This window comes from Macaca thibetana, chromosome 8, assembly GCF_024542745.1.
Source record: "Macaca thibetana thibetana isolate TM-01 chromosome 8, ASM2454274v1, whole genome shotgun sequence".
Classification (NCBI taxonomy): domain Eukaryota; kingdom Metazoa; phylum Chordata; class Mammalia; order Primates; family Cercopithecidae; genus Macaca; species Macaca thibetana.
Window position 1 is genome coordinate 117,440,591 of NC_065585.1, and position 16,861 is coordinate 117,457,451.

At 37.2% G+C, this 16,861-nt stretch overlaps 1 protein-coding gene across 1 annotated transcript; it reads left to right on the plus strand.

Annotated features, from left to right (window-relative positions):
• Window positions 1-15,620: 15,620 nt before the first annotated feature.
• LOC126960735 (small nuclear ribonucleoprotein Sm D2-like) lies at window positions 15,621-16,121 on the plus strand. Its single transcript, XM_050800344.1, has one exon. The coding sequence runs from the start codon at window positions 15,672-15,674 to the stop codon at window positions 16,026-16,028; it is 357 nt and encodes a 118-aa protein (XP_050656301.1). The 5' UTR covers window positions 15,621-15,671; the 3' UTR covers window positions 16,029-16,121.
• Window positions 16,122-16,861: the final 740 nt, after the last annotated feature.

A 16,861-nucleotide genomic window follows, 5' to 3' on the forward strand; every position in this document is an offset into this window, starting at 1 on the left:
TCTAGAACAGAAACTAAACAACACAAAATTAATCTTCAGCAGGTGTTCTGTCTGCTTAGGTCAAAGAACTGGTGAACTCTGAGTATCACAAAAATTACTGTAATTAAAACAAACAGGTCTTTCAACCTCAGGCTGATGGCTACTAGTCTCTTCCCTTCCCCATCTTCTACCTTCTCTCTACATAGGATATACTCTTGGCTATATATACTCTCTTGGATATATATCTTACATATCTGAAAATTTTTTTTCTTTTTCTTTTTTGATATAGAGTCTCGCTCTGTCATCAGGCTGGAGTGCAGTGGCACAATCTCAACTCACTGCAACCTCTGCCTCCTGGGTTCAAGCAGTTCTGCCTCAGCCTCCCGAGTAGCTGGGGCTACAGGTGCACGCCAACATGCCCAGCTAATAGGCATGAGCCACCACGCCCGGCCCTATAGCTGGCTTTTTTTCACTCAGTGTAATGTATTTGAGATGTATCTATATCATCAAGTATATCACTTATATATATTTTTTCCTGAATAGTAATTCACTGTATTAATATGCCACAATTTTTTATCCTTTTCTTTATTGATAGATACTTGGATAGTCTACATTTGGAGGATACTATGATTAAAGCTGCTATATTCTTTTATAAATCTTTAAATGGACATATGTTTTCATTTCTCTTGAGTAAATACCTAGTAGTGGAATTGTTCTATCATAGAGTAAATGTGTTTCATTTTATAAGAAACTGCCAGTGGGGCGTGGTGGCTCACGTCTGCCAGCACTGTGGGAGGCTGAGGAGGGCGAATCACCTGAGGTCAGGAGTTCAAGAGCAGCCTGGCCAACATGGTGAAATCCCGTCTCTACTGAAAAATACAAAAATTAGCCGGGCATGGTGGTGGGTGCCTGTAGTCTCAGTTACTCAGGAGGCTGAGGCAGGAGAATCGCTTAAACCTGGGAGGCAGAGGTTGCAATGAGCAAGATGGCGCCATTGCACTCCAGCCTGGGCGACAGAGTGAGACTCCATTTCAAAAAAAAAAAAAAAAAAAAAAAAGAGAGAGAAAAAGAAAAAGAAACTGCCAGACTTTTTCAAAGTGGTTTTCCATTTTCTACTCCCACCAAAATTGTACGGGAGTTCAAGATGCATCGTATCACTGCCAGTTGGTGCTGTCAGTTTTTCCAGTTAGAGTCATTATAGTGGGTATAACATGTATATCATTATAATTTTTAAAAATCAACTTTATTAAGGTATAGTTAACAGAAATAAAATTTACCTATTTATATTTTAATGAGTTTTGACAAATTTAAACACCTATAGAGCCACTACCACAATCAAGATCTAGAAAATTTTCATCACCCAAAAACTCCCCTTATGCTCTTTCCAGTCGATCCCCCAGTCCTGTTTCCAGGAAAAGGCTAATCTGATTTATATCATTACATCACAGATTTGCCTTTTTAGAGTTTCATATTAATAGCATCATATAGCACGTATTGTCTTGTGTCTGGCTTCTTTAACTCATAAATATTGTTGTGTGTATCATTCATTCCTTTTCACTGGTAAATAGTACTACATTGTAGAGATATATTACATTTTTTATTCGTTCACCAGTTGATGCAAATTTGGATCGCTCCCCCCCCTTTTTTTGCCTATTATGAATGAATCTGCTGTGAACATTTGTGTACAACTCTGTGTGTACATATGTTTTCATTTCTCTTGGGAAAATACCTAAGAGTAGAATTGCTGGCTTGTGTGTAAATTGTGCATTTACTTTTACAAGAAACTACCAGGCTGGGCTCATGCCTGTAATCCCAGCATTTTGGGAGGCCGAGATGGGTGGATCATCTGAGGTCAGGAGTTCGAGACCAGCCTGGTCAACATGGCAAAACCCCATCTCTACTAAAAATACAAAAATTAGCTGGGTTTGGTGGCGGGCATCTGTAATCCCAGCTACTTGGGAGGCTGAGGCACGAGAGTTGTTTGAACCCAGGAGGCAGAGCTTGCAGTGAGCTGAGATGGCACCATTGCACTCCAGCTTGGGCCACAGGAGTGAAGCTCTGTCCAAAAAAAAAAAAAAAAAAAAAAAAAGCAAAATACCAAACAAACAAAACAAAAAAACCCCAAAACAACAAAAAAAGAAACTACCAAGCTGTTTTCCACAGTATTTGACCCTTTTACATTTCTACCACTGATACATAGCAATTCCACTTGTATCACATCCTTGCAAACACTTGGAATTGTCAGACTTTTGGTTTTAATCATTCTAATTTTGTGTAACGGGAGCTCACTATGATTTAATGATGTTGAGCATCTTTCATGTGCATATTCATCTTTATACTTTGTCTTTTGTTAAGTGCCTGTTAAAATCTTTTGTCCTTTAAAAAAATGAGTTTTTTTATTGAGCTGTTAGAGTATATTCTGAACATAAAATTTAAAAAAAATTATAAATATCTCTCAGTTTGTGGCTTGTCTTTACACTTTCTTAATAGTTCCCTTCAAAGAATAAGACATTCAATTTGAAAAAATCTGATTCAATCAGTTTTTTCCTTTTAAAGTATGTAAGTTCTTATGAGAAGGGGTTTCCCCGTGTTGGTCAGGCTGGTCACAAACTCCTGACCTCAACTGATCCGCCTGCGTCGGTCTCCCAAAGTGCCGGAATTACAGGCGTGAACCACTGCGCGCGGCCTGAATTTTTGTTTCACAATAATTTGTATTCATTCCTTTATTTATTTTCCAACCCACTTATTCCAGCTCAGGGTCGTAGGTGGCTGGAGTCTATCCCGGCAGCTCAGGGTGGACAGACAGGATAGCATTCCATCGCAGGGTGCACTCACACACTCCCACCCACCCTCCTACACTCACTGTCACTCACTTGGACTGGGACAATCTAGGCACAGCAGTGAACCCGAGTGCACTTCTCTGGGATGTGGGAGAAAACCAGCGTTTCCAGAGAAAACCCACACAGACAGGGGAAGAATGTGCAAACTCCACATAGGCAGTGGCCTTGGCCAGGAATGAGTTTTTTTTTTTTTTTTCTCATCAATGTTATAACAAAGTGATGTTGAATGAAACAACATTATCTGAGGACTTGCTGTGTGGATTTCTTGTGTCCTGTGTAAAATCTTTGCCAACTACCAGATCATGTTTTCTTCTAAAAGATTTATAGTTTTACTTTTTGTGTTTAGCGCTATGTTCCAGCTCAGGTTTTGTACATGAGGTAAAGCATCGGTCAAGATTCTTTTATTTTTCTCATACGGCTGTTTAGATGTTCCAGCACAATTGGTTTCAAAGACTATTTCTCCTGCATTGAATTATCTTGAGACACCTGTAGAAAATCAATTGACTATATGTGTGTAGGTCTATTTCTGTTCTCTTAGTCTGTCCATTGGTCTTTATGTCTATTCTTTGTTTTGTTTTTTTTTAAGTCAGGGTCTTGCTCTGTTGCCCAGGCTGGAGTACAGTGGTACGATCTCAGCTCACTGCAACCTCTGCCTCCTGGGTTCAAGCAATTCTTGTGCCTCAGCTACCTGAGTAGCTGGGACAACAGGCATGTGCCACCATGCCTGGCTAATTTTTGTATTTTTATTAGAGACAGGGTTTTGCCATGTTGGCCAGGTTGGTCTCGAACTCCTGACCTCAAGTGATCCACCCTCCTTGGCCTCCCAAAGTGCTGGGATTACAGGCGTGAGCCACCGTGCCCAGCCTCTGTGTCTATCCTTATGCTCATAGCACATTGTCTTGATTACCGAAGCTTATGGCAATATATAAAGTCAGGTATTGTAAACCTTCAAATTTTATTCTTGTTTTTCAAAATAGTTTTGGCTAGTCTAGTCTTTTCCATTTCCACATAAACTTTGGAATCAACTTGTCAATTTTTACAAAAAAGTCTGCTGACATTTTTATTGGATTTGCATTACATCATGTAGATTATCTTGGGGATAATTTACATCGTAGCAATATTTAGTTTTAAAGTTTATGATATGACATAACCCTCCAATTATTAGGTCCTTAATTTATCTCAGCAATGTTTTAAGATTTTCATTTTGTAGGTTTTATACATATTTTGTACTATTTATCTTCAAGTATTTCATGGTTTTTGAAGTGTACAATTTAGTGGCATTAAATATATTCACAATGTTGTGTAACCATCACCACTATCTATACCTCAAACTTTTATCTATGAATTTGCTATTCTAGATTCCTATTCCAAGTGGAGTAATACAGTATTTGTCCTTTTATGTTTGGCTTAATTCAGTAAGCATAGTTTTTGAGGTCCAATCCGTCCATGTTATAGCATATATTAAAATATTAAAATTTTGTCTTTTTATAGTTAAATATATGCCACTGTATAAAACATACTGTAATGAATACTGTATTTTGTTTATCCATTCATCTGTTGATGGATACTTAACACTGTTTCCACCTTTTGTCTATTGTGATTAATGCTGCTGTGAACATTGCTGTGTAAATATCTGTTCAGGCCAGATGCAGTGGCTAATGCCTGTAATCCCAGCACTTTGGGAGGCTAAGGCAAGAGGATCACTTGAGGTTAGGAGTTCGAGACCAGCCTGGCCTACACAGTGAAACCCCATCTCTACTAAAAATACAAAAAGTAGCCGGGCATGATTGCAGGCACCTGTAATCCCAGTTACTCAGGAAGCTGATGTGGGAGAATCACTTGAAGCAGGGAGATGGAGGTTGTAGTGAGCCAAGATTGCACCACTGCACTCCAGCCTGGGCAACAGAACAAGACTTCATCTCAAAAAGAATCCTATATGTATATCATTTCTATCTCTATCTGTATCTCATCTATCTATATATCTATATCTATATATCTGTTCAGGTCTCTGCTTTCAATTCTTTGGATATATACCTAGGAGTAGAATTCCTGGGTCATATGATAGTTTCATGTTTAACCTTTTGAGAAACTGCCCAGCTGTTTTCCACAGTGGCTGCACCATTTTTCAGTCCTACCAGAAACATGTGAGGTTTCCAATATTATCTACACCTTCACCAACACTTACTATTTTCTGTTTTTTTCTTAAAATTTAAAAATTATAGCCACTCTAGTAGCTGTGAAATGTTATCTCATTGAGGTTTTGATTTGCATTTCTCTAATGCCCAATGATGTTGAGTATCAGTTCATGTGCTTATTGGTCATTTGCATATCTTCTTTGGAGAAATGTCTATATGAGTCTTTTGCCCATTTTTGAATTGGGTTATTGTGATTTTTGTTGAGTTGTTTATATAGTCTGGAAATTAATACTATATCTGATAAAACATTTCCTCCCATTCAGTAGATTGTCTTTTTTGCTTTCTTGATAGTATCTTTTGATGCACAAAACTTTTTAACTTAAGTGAAGTCCAGTTTATCTATTTTTTCTTTTGTTGCCTGTGCTTTTGGTGTCATATCTAAGAATCTACTGCGAAATTCAAGGTCATGATGATTTACTCTGTGTTTTCTTCTAAGAGTCTTATAGTTTTAACTCTTAATTTTAGGTCTGTGATTCATTCTGGATTGTTTTTTATGTGTGGTGTCAAGTAAGAATCCAATTTCCTTATTTTGCATATGGATATCTAGTTTTCCCAACACCCCTTGTTCAAAAGACTGTCCTACCCCATTAAATGGTTTGGATGTCCTTGTTGAACATCAATGAACATATATGTGAGGGCTTATTTCTGGGCTGTTTTGTTCTGTTGGTCCATATGTCTGTCCTTATGCCACTGTTATGTAGTTTTAATTACTGTAGCTTTGTAATAATTTTTGAACAGAATGTGTGAGCTTTCCAACTCTATCCTTTTTTAGGATTGTTTTGGCTATTTGAGACTTCTTGTAAATTGACTCTTTTAAATCATTAAACCAACCTTGCATTCATGAAATAAATGTTATTTACTCATAACATATTCTTGTAATATATTGCTGGCCTTGTTTTCTTGGATTTTTTTTTGCATATTTTATTGATGATTTTGCATCTAAGTTAATGAGGGATAAGCTGTAGTTTCCTAGTGTTATGAAATCTTTGTCAGATTTTGGTATATGGTGATACTATCCTTATTGAATGATTAGGATATATCTGCTTCTCTTCTATTGCCTAGAAAAGCCTATGAAAGATTGGCATTATTTCTTCTGTAAATGTTTAACATAATTCACCAAGGAAGCTATGCAAGCCTGAGGTTTTCTTTGTAATTTTAAAATTTTGAATTCAATTTCTTTTATATATAGTGCTATACAGATACTCTATTTCCATTTGAAAGAGTTTTGATAATTTTTGTCTTTTAAGAAATTTGTTCCATTTTTCTAAGTTGAATTTATTGTTATTATCCTTTCTATACTTTTAATTTTTGTATGTGATTTATCAACTTTATTGAGCTTATAAAAGAGAATCAGTTTTGCTTTTATTGATTTTTTTTCTGTATTATTCTTCTGTTTCTATTTCATTGATTTCTGCTTTTTTATATTCTATTCCTTATACTTATTTTGGGTTGAATTTGTTCTTCTTTTTCTAGCTTTTTAAGATGGAAGCTTAGACCATTGATCATACTACTTTTTTTGCCTTCTAAATTAGCATTTAAAGTTTCAAAACTCCCTTGGAGCACTGCTTTAGATGCATCCCACAAGTTTTGTGTCTTGTGATTTCATTTTCATTTAGTTTATTTACTGTGCATTTGAAATTTAGAAGGTATCTTCCTGTTACTAATTTTCATTTTCTTTTCTGTCATGGTTAGAAAATGTATTCAGTATGGTTTTAATCTTTAAAATTTGTCGAGACTTATATTATAGCCCACATATGTTCTATCTTGGTGAATGCTTCAGGTGCACTTAAACAAAAATGTATGTTCTTTTGTGGTTGGGTGAAATGTTGTATAAAGGTAGATTGATGAAATTGCTTCATAGTGTTGTTCAAGTCTTTTATTTCCTCACTAATTTTTCCATGAAGTTGCTCTATTAATGACTGAAGAAGAAATAATCAACTCTTTTTCTCTAATTGTGGATTTCTTCTTTCAATCTTTTTTTTTTTTTTTTGCTTCATTTATTTTGAAATATCTCTTTAGTGCAAACACATTTAAGTTTTTTTTTTTTTACAACTGATTGATAAATAGTTCTCTTTATTTAATATGAATTTTCTCTTTTTCCTTCTAGTAATAGTCCTTGTTCTGAAATCTACCATTATTTTACTGTAGCCATTCCAAGTTTCTTTTGTTTCATGTTTGTATGATATCTCCTTTATCCTTATGTGGAGGAGTATATTAATTTTCAAATGTTAAACTTCTTTATGTTCCTGGGATAAACCCTACTTGGTCATGAGGTATTATCCTTTTCTTATATTTCTGTCTTCTATTTGCTAGTGTCTAAAAAATCCTGGTCTGTAATTTTATTTTCTTGGAATGTATGTTGGATATTAGCCTATGGTTTTCTTTGCTTTCAATGACTTTTTTTTAGGTTTTAGTATCAGTGCTATGCTGGTTTCACCAAATGTATTGTGAAGTGTTCCCTCTGGCTGGAAAAGGTATTAAAACTAGTATTAATTGCTTGAGTTTACCAAATTATCTGGGCCTAGAGTTTTCTTTGTAGAAATAATTTTCATCACAATTTCAATTTCAGTGATACCAGGCCATTCTTTCTATATCTTCTTGTGTCTGTTTTGGCGAGTCATATTTTTCAAGGAATTTGGCCATTTTATATAACTTGTCAAATTTGTTGTCATTTAGCCATTAATAATATTTTCTTATTATCACTTTATTATCTCTGAAATCTTATAGTGTCCTCTCTTTTTTCATTGCTGGTAGTAACTTGTGTTTTTTTTCTGATTTTCTTAATCAATCTTGATAGAGATTTATTAATCTTATTGATGTTTCAAATAGCCAAATTTTGGCTTCCTTTTTTTCATTTCATTAATTTCTGCTCTTTATTATTTCCGGATTTATACTTGTTGTATTCGTCTGTTCTCATGCTGCTAATAAAGACATACCTGAGACTGACTGATTTATAAAGAAAAAGAGGTTCAATAGATTCACAGTTCCACATGTTTAGGGAGGCCTCACAATCATGGTGGAAGGCAAAGGAGGAGCAAAGTCACGTCTCACATGGTGGCAGGCAAATGAGTGTGTGCAAGCAAACTGAACTTTATAAAACCATTAAATCTCATGAGACTTATTTAGTTTGAGAACAGCATAGGAAAGACCCACCCTGATGATTCAGTTACCTCCCATCAGGTCCCTACCACACATCGGGATTATGGGAGCTACAATTCAAGATGAGATTTGGATGGGAACACAGCCCAACCATATCACTTGTTTTGCATTTAATTTGCTCTTCTAGCTTCTGAGGATGGAAACATAGCTCATTAATTTTAACTTTTCTTGTTTTCTAATGTAAGTATTTAAATTTCCTAGGAATCAGTGCTTTAGCTATATCTCACAAGTTTTTATATGTTGTATTTTCATTATCATTTAGTTAAAAGTTTTTAAAACTTATTTCATTATCTTATTTGGTCATTGAGACTATGCTGTTTAATTTCCAACACTTAGGAATTTTCTAGATATCTCATTGTTATTTATTCCTAATTTTAATTTCATTGTGGTCATAGAACATGTTCTGTATTTCAATCTTTTGAAACTATTGACACTTATTTTATGGCCCAGTAAGTGTTGTACCTTAACATTCCACATGCACTTGACAAATATATATATACATCAAGTGGTTATAAGGTATACGCTTCTATAAATGTCAGTTAAGTCCAATTGGTTGATAGTGCTGTTCAAATCTAAATCCTTACTAAACTTTTGTCTGCTGCTTCTGTCTGTTACTAAGAGATTGGTATTAAAATCTCCAACTATGGGCCGGGTGCGGTGGCTCAAGCCTGTAATCCCAGCACTTTGGGAGGCCGAGACGGGCGGATGACGAGGTTAGGAAATCGAGACCATCCTGGCTAACACGGTGAAACCCCGTCTCTACTAAAAAATACAAAAAACTAGCCGGGCGTGGTGGCGGCGCCTGTATTCCCAGCTACTCCGGAGGCTGAGGCAGGAGAATGGCGTAAACCCCGGAGGCGGAGCTTGCAGTGAGCTGAGATCCGGCCACTGCACTCCAGCCCAGGTGACAGAGCAAGACTCCATCTCAAAAAAAAAAAAAAAAAAAAAAAAAAAAAAAAACAGCAAAAAACAAAACTCCAACTATGATTATAGATTTGTCTGTTTCTTCCTTTGGTTCTGTTAGATGTAGCTTATTTTAATTTTAAGATCTGATATAGATACATACATATTTAGGATTGTTTGTGGTCTTGATGAACAGAACCTTTCATCATTACGAAATGACCTCCCTATCCCTGACAATATTCCTTGTCTTAAAGCCTACTTTATTTTGTAACAATATAGCCTCATCATCTTTTGCTTTCTGGGTACATGTTCCTTTTTCTCTATCTTTTTACTTTTAATTTGCTGTATAGTGACCTCATGGAGGGCAGGATTAACTTCGCCCCTCAAAATAGGTTTGGATGTCAAGACTGATGCTGCCATTCATAACAAGAGGGCATGAAAAAATTTATTACTCGCATAATGGGACTTTTTCAGGAGAGCAGGGTAGGTACAAGGGGGTCAAGAATGGCTTGAGCCAAGAGGGTGAATGGGACAAGCGAATTTGGTTTATGTTGTGGCTGGGGATGGGCCAGTGTAGAAGACTTGTGTGGTTTGAACTTTCAGTATCAAGGGGACAGAGGAGAGCCTGTGGGCTTTCTTACTGGTTTGCCTGTATGTGGGACAAAAGGGGCAAGGGTGGGGCTTGTAAGCTGTCGGGCAGTTAAACATCAAGAATGCAGTCAAGGCTGAGTGTGGTGGCTCACACCTGTAACCCCAGCACTTTGAGAGGCTGAGATTGGCAGATAAGTTGAGCCAAGGATTTTGAGACCAGTCTGGGCAACATGGCGAAACTCCATCTCTAGAAAAAAATACAAAAATTAGCCAGGCATGGTGGTGTGCGCCTGTAGTCCCAGCTACTCAGGAGGCTGAGGTGGGAGGATTGATTGAGCCCAGGAGGTCGAGGCTGCAGTGAGACGTATGTGACCATGCCACTGCACTCTAGCCTGGGTGAGAGAGTGAGACCATGTCTCCAAACACACACACACACACGGAGTAAAGACAGTTTATTGCAGGATCTAAGCGTTATATTTAAAACTTGTCTCTTGTAAAGAGTTTATAGTTGAGTTTTGATTTAAAAAAATTTTGTCTGGCAATCTCTGCCTTTTAATTACATTGTTTGTTTACAGTTAATAGAATTATTGATATGGTTGGATTGAAGTTTACCAACTTGCTATTTCTTTTTTTTTTTTTTTCAATCTATTATTGCTTCTTTTATTCTTCCCTTTCTGTCTGCTTTAGGTGAATCAAATTTTGTTTAGCATTCCATTTTACTTACTTGAATAGGTTTTGTTGTATTTCTTTGTATTTTTTTTAGTGTTTACTCTGAGGATTAAACCATGCATCATTATTTATTGCAGTCTACTTAGAGCTACTATAATTCTCTTTAAAACTCTGTGGGCTTGCTATGAATTTACTAGGGATCACATTGTTATACGAAAGTGATAATCCCAAATTTCCTCAAGATAAGATCCCCCTCCTCTCTTTCGTAGAGAGGGATCTTGCTATATTTCCCAGGCTAGTTTCAAACTCCTGGCTTCGAGTGATCTTCTTACCTTGGCCCCGCAAGGTGCTGGGATTATAGTTGTGAGCCGCTGTGCTGAGCCAAGATAAGCCCTTCTCTATCATGAGATTTTTGGAAGGCCATTGAGGGTCAAAACCCTTACAATTCTTAGAACCTCTGTTGTCAGAGAAGAGGCTGTCTGTGACATGCTAAAATCCTTAAAGAGCTTTTGGTCCAACTGAACAGTTCTAAACAGACCTCAGAAATGGCCGTATAATCCCACAGTAGATTTGGTCTTTGCTCTGAGGGCATTTTTAGATTTGAGAAATTTGGAAAGATTGGGAATAAGAAACAGATATTTTTAACCCAAGAATTTCCAGCTACTTGATATTTTCTATAAACTTTTAAATGGAATAATTTATTTTTTGGCTCATGTTTCTTCTTTTCCACTTTGCTATCGGGAGCTAGAGAATCCAGGCAGTACCTTCAAAACTCTTATCTGGAATTCTTAGATAAATCAGCCAGATCACTAGGTACAATTTATAATTTTACACATTATCACAGACAACATTTTGCAAAATATTCTACCAATATGTAACAAAGCTTCCTTTCTTCAATTTTCAATAATATTTCCTTCACTTTTCCTTAAGCTCATACTGACAATTCCTCAAGTAATTTGGCTTGTGCTAACAGTTGTTTTAAAGCCTTTCACACCTTCATTGTTAACACTTTTTTTGAGACAGGGTCTCACTGTGTTGCCCAGTCTAGAGTGCAGTGGCATGTCCATAGCTCACTGCAACCTCCAACCCCTGGGCTCAAGCAATCTTCCAACCTTAACCTCCCAAGCACCTAGGACTACAAGCATGCACCACCACACCCAGTTAATTTTTTTGTTTTAATTTTTTATAGACATGGTGTCTCACTGTTTTGCCTGGGCTGGTTTCAAACTCTTGGCCTCAAGCGATCTTCCCAACTTGGCCTCCCAAAGTAGTGGGATTAACACTCTTTAAAAGGTTATTCCAACTTCTCTACCCACTTCCTGGTTCCAAAGTCATTCCCACATGTTTTAGGTTTTTTTTGTTGTTGTTGTTGTTTTTGCTTTTGTTGTCACAAAGAACCCCACTCTCTGTTCCAGCCTGTATGGTTGCATACATAACAAATTAACCCAACATGTAGTAGCCTAAGCAACCATTCATTATGCTCCTAAATTCTGTGGGTCAGGAACTTGGACAGAACACAGTAGAGATAGCTTGTTCTTGCTTTTGGTATTAGGGACTCAGCTGAAAGACTTCAAACCTGGGGCCTGGAAACATCCAAAAGATTGTTCATTCAAATGTCTTGCAGTACATGCTGGCTTTTGGCTAAAATGTTAACTGAGGCTGTTAGCTGGAGTCTTTACATGTGTGCTCTCCAAGTGGCCTGGCTTTCTTTACAGCATGGTTTCAAGGGCTTAAGAATAAGCATCCTGAAGAGACAGCAAGAGAGAACCAGGTGAAATTTCTATTGCACTTTATGATCTAGCTTTGACTGGTTTGCAGCAAGTCTTTTTGCCACATTTTACTCATTGAGGAAATCATAAAGGGCAAATCACAAGGATTTCATCATAATTAGACTCCAACTTTTGAAGGAAGTACAATCTGTTATACCTATCCTTTTTGCTATTGTTGTTGAGTATTTTACATCTACATATATTATAAACCTCACACAGTACTATGCTATTATTTTTGCTTTAAAGAGTCAATTATCAGAAGTCTAGCTAGAGCAACCAGACAAGAGGAAGAAATAAAGAGCATCCAAATTGGAAAGGAAGAAGTCAAATTATCCTTGTTTGCAGATGATATAACCTTATATTTGGAAAAACCTAAAGACTCCAACAAAATACTATTGGAACTGATAAACAAATGCAGTAAAGAATACAACATCAACATATAAAAATCAGTAGCATTTCTGTGTGTCAACAGCAAACAATTTGAAAAAAAAATCAGACTCTTACTAGGTGTTTGGGGATCTAAATTAGGATCTTCTTTTTTGGAGAAGACCATTTAAAAATCCTTTTGATGGCAATGAAACAGAAGGTACTAGACACTGGAGATTTGCCTTTTATTCCTGTTGTATACTGTGCCAGATACGAGCTACATTTCTTCTGGTTCTTTGTTTGTGAGTAGTAGTCTACCCTCATTCAAATAGTTTCTGAGCCCTACAACAGGTAGGAAACATTGATTTTGTGATTGGGAAAGCGGGTGAAGGGTTTTATCCCAAATCTTGACCTTTATATGTATGACAGGTGACTGTTCTGAGATCAGGAGAGAGCTTGAAATTTTTTTTCATTTCACTTATGGCAAAAATTAAGGGCCTATTTATTAACCTAATTATGATCTCCTTTAATCTTATTTGAAATGCTGATAAAAACTTTTCTTCCAATCTCTCATATATAACTATATGTATATACCCAGTAATGTTTTATTCATTCTATCACACTTCCTTCCTTCTTTCCTTCCTTCCTTCCTTTCTTCCTTCTTTTCCTTCTTTCTTTTTTCTCTTTTCTTTTCTGTTTCCTTCCTTCCTTCCCTCCCTCTCTCCTTCCTTCCTTCGTTCCCTCCTTCTTTCCCTCCTTCTTTCCTTCTCTCCTTCCTTCCTTCTTTTCCTTTCTCTCTTTCTCTTTCTTTCCTTTCTCTTTCTCTCTTTCTGCTTTCTTGCCTTCCTTCCTTCCTTCTGTCTCTTTCTTTCTCTCTCTTTCTCTTTCTTTTCTTTCTCTTTTTCTCTCTCTCTCTCTTTCTTTCCTTCTATCTATCTATCTATCTATCTATCTATCTATCTATCTATCTGGAAAGGGCCCAAGGCCATCTTGGCTTTCTGGTTTAAGAATGAGCGTAATAACTTAGTGACTGATTGCCTTATCTTCCTTCCTTCTCCCCCAAGAATTTGGGTTTCAAGATCTCAGTCCAAATGCCCCGGAGAACATGGACCTGGCTTTCTTATTATTTCCCACTTCGCATCACATCACCATAAATATACTTCTGCATCACTGTTAACAAAGTGAGTTGGTTTCTTGAAAACAATTATGCTCCTTTAAATAAAGAATGTGAAACAATAAATAGAGATATGGTGAACAAAAGACAACATTCAAAGTCTTATATCAATTTTGTTTGATTCTCATGAGAAGAAAAGATGCTTCTGTTTTGGAGTTGAGGTTGGGGGAAGATCATACTCTACGTGGAGGTAATTTTCCTGAGGGCCTCCCCAATTCCAGGTTATCAAAATCCTTTCTTAAACATTATTTGAAGTGACCATATAGAATATCTATAGATGCACTAGAATTTACTTAATTCATCCATTAATAATGAGCATTTAAGTAGTTTGCTTTTGTTTGCTTATTTTGGATTTATATATATTGCTTAGATGAACACCCTCTGCCAAGGGAGTCAGGAAAATGTAGTTTCCAACATTCTAATCTCTGGTCTACAGGAGGCACAGTGGGAGGTGGGAGACCATGCTGGGCAGTTAAACCTCAGTGTTTCCACCCCTGTACATCTCCTTTGCCTGATTATCTGTTCTAGGCATGGAAGGCTTTGATCCTTTGATTATGGTCATTCTACCTTTGTCGTAATTGTTGTAAATATATTTCCCAGTTTGCAACTCGCCTTTTAGAGTTTTGAAAAGTCAAATGATGAATTTTTTTTTCGCCATTTGACAAAATGAAATTGGGATTTCTTTTTACTTGCTTTTATGCTTAGAAAGTTCTTCCTCATTCAGAAATAAGATATTCTCTCTCTGTCTCTTTCCATATATATATATGTCTATCTCTCTCTGTCTCTCTTTAGTTTTTAGAGGATTTTTAGGTTCATAGCAAAATTAAGTGGAGGGTACAGACTTTTTCATATACTCCTCTACCCCCACATGGGTACAGCCTCCCCTACTGTCAATATCTCCCACCAGAGTAATACATTTGTTATAATGAATGAACAATTAATTGACACATCATTGTTACCCAAAGTCCATAGCTTACATTAGGGTTCACTCTTGGTGTTGTACATTCTATAGATTGAGGAAAATGTATAATGACTTACATTCACCATTATAGCAGCATACAGAGTAATTTCAGTGCCCTTAAATTCCTCTGTGCTCTACCTGTTCATCCCTCCCTTCCCTGTAACTCCTGGCAACTGCTAATCTTTTTACTGTCTCCTTAATTTTGCCTTTTTCAGAACGTCATATAGTTGGGATCATACAGCGTGTAGCCTTTTCACATTGGCTTCTGCTGCTTAGTGATATGCATTTAAGTTTCCTCCATGTTTTTCCATTTACCTACTGAAGGACATCTTGGTTGCTTATAGGATCTGCAATTACAAATAAACATACATGTGTGAGGTTTTATGTGAACATATGGTTTCAAGTAATTTTGGTAAAAGTCAAGGTGCGCAATTGCTGGATCATATGGTAAGAGTATGTCTAGTTTTTTAAGAAACTGCCAAACTGTTTTCCAAAGTGGCTGTAGCATTTTGCATTCTCACTAGCAATAGATGAGAGTTCTGGTTGCTCTACATCCTTGTCAGCATTTGGTGGTGTCAGTGTTTGGGATTTTGGTCATTGTAGTGGTGTAGGTGTAGGTGTGTAGTGGTGACTCACTATTGTTTTAATTTGCATTTTCTAATGACACATGTAAAAGGAAAATAAATCTTGGGGCCCCCAAATCGCTTAGTTCAAGGGAAAAGTCAAGCTGGGAACTGCTTAGAGCAAACCTGCCTCCCATTCTATTCAGTCATCCCTCTGCTCACTGAGATAAATGCATTTCTGATTGCCTCCTTTGGAGAGGCTAATCAGAAACTCAAAAGAATGCAACTGTTTATCTCTTATTTATCTATGACCTGGAAGCCCTCTCCCTGCTTCAAGTTGTCCCATCTTTACTCTGAGTTGTCTTGCTTTTCTGGACCAAACCAATGTTCATCTTACAAGTGTTGACTGATGTGTCATGTCTCCCTGAAATGTATAAAATCAAACTGTGGAGCAGCAGCAACGCGGAGGAAACGGGAGTGAACAGAGAGCTTAGTGACCATCATGAGCCTCCTCAACAAGCCCAAGGGTGAGATGATCCCAGAGGAGCTGCAGAAGCCAGAGGAGGAGGAATTTAACACGAGTCCACTCTCTGTGCTCACGCAGTCAGTCAAGAACAACACTCAAGTGCTCATCAACTGTCGCAACAATAAGAAACTCCTGGGCCGCCTGAAGGCCTTCGATAGGCACTGCAACATGGTGCTGGAGAACGTGAAGGAGATGTGGACTGAGGTCCCTAAGAGCGGCAAGGGCAAGAAGAAATCCAAGCCAGTCAACAAAGACCACTACATCTCCAAGATGTTCCTGCGCGGGGACTCGGTCATCGTGGTCCTGCGGAACCCGCTCATCGCCGGCAAGTAGGGGCTGCCTATCGATCAACAGAACTCACTCTCCTGTCCTATGAAGACCGTTGCCTTTGGTGTTGAGAATAATAAAGCTCTGTGTTTTTTTCTAAAAAAAAAAAAAAAAAAAAAAAAAAAAAAATCAAACTGTGCGCTGACCACCTTGGGCACAAGTCGTCAGGACCTCCTGATGTTGTGTCACGGGTATGCATCCTCAACCTTGGCAAAATAGACCTTCAAAGTTAACTGAGACCTGTCTCAGATATTTGGGGTTCACACACATAGTGTTGCACATCTTTGTATATGCTTACTTGCCTCTGTAGATCTTCTTTGATGAGGTGTCTGTTCAAGTCATTTGCTCATTTTTAAATCAGGTTATTTATTTTCTTATTTTTGGGTCTTGAGAGTTCTTTGTACATTTTGGGTAAGTCCTTGATCAGATGTGTCTTTTGTAAATATTTCTCTCAGTCTGTGGCTTGTCTTCTCATTCTCTACACATTGTTTTTCATAGAGCAGATGTTTTTAATTTTAATGAAGTCCAGCTTCTCAATTTTTTTCTTTCATAAATGATGCCTTTAGTATTGTATCTAAAAAGTCATTGCCATACTTTTTGGAGTTGAGGTTGGGGGAAGGTCATCTAAGTTTTCTCCTATGTTATTTTCTAGGAGTCTTATAGTTTTGCATTTTACATTTAGGTCTACGATCCACTTTGAGTTATTTTTTGTGAGGGGTGTAAGGTCTGTGTCTAGATTAACTTTTTGCATGTGTGTGTGTATGTGTGTCTATTGATGTCTAGTCATTCTAGCCCTGTTTGTTGAAGACACTATCTTTGCTCCGTTACGTTGCCTTTGC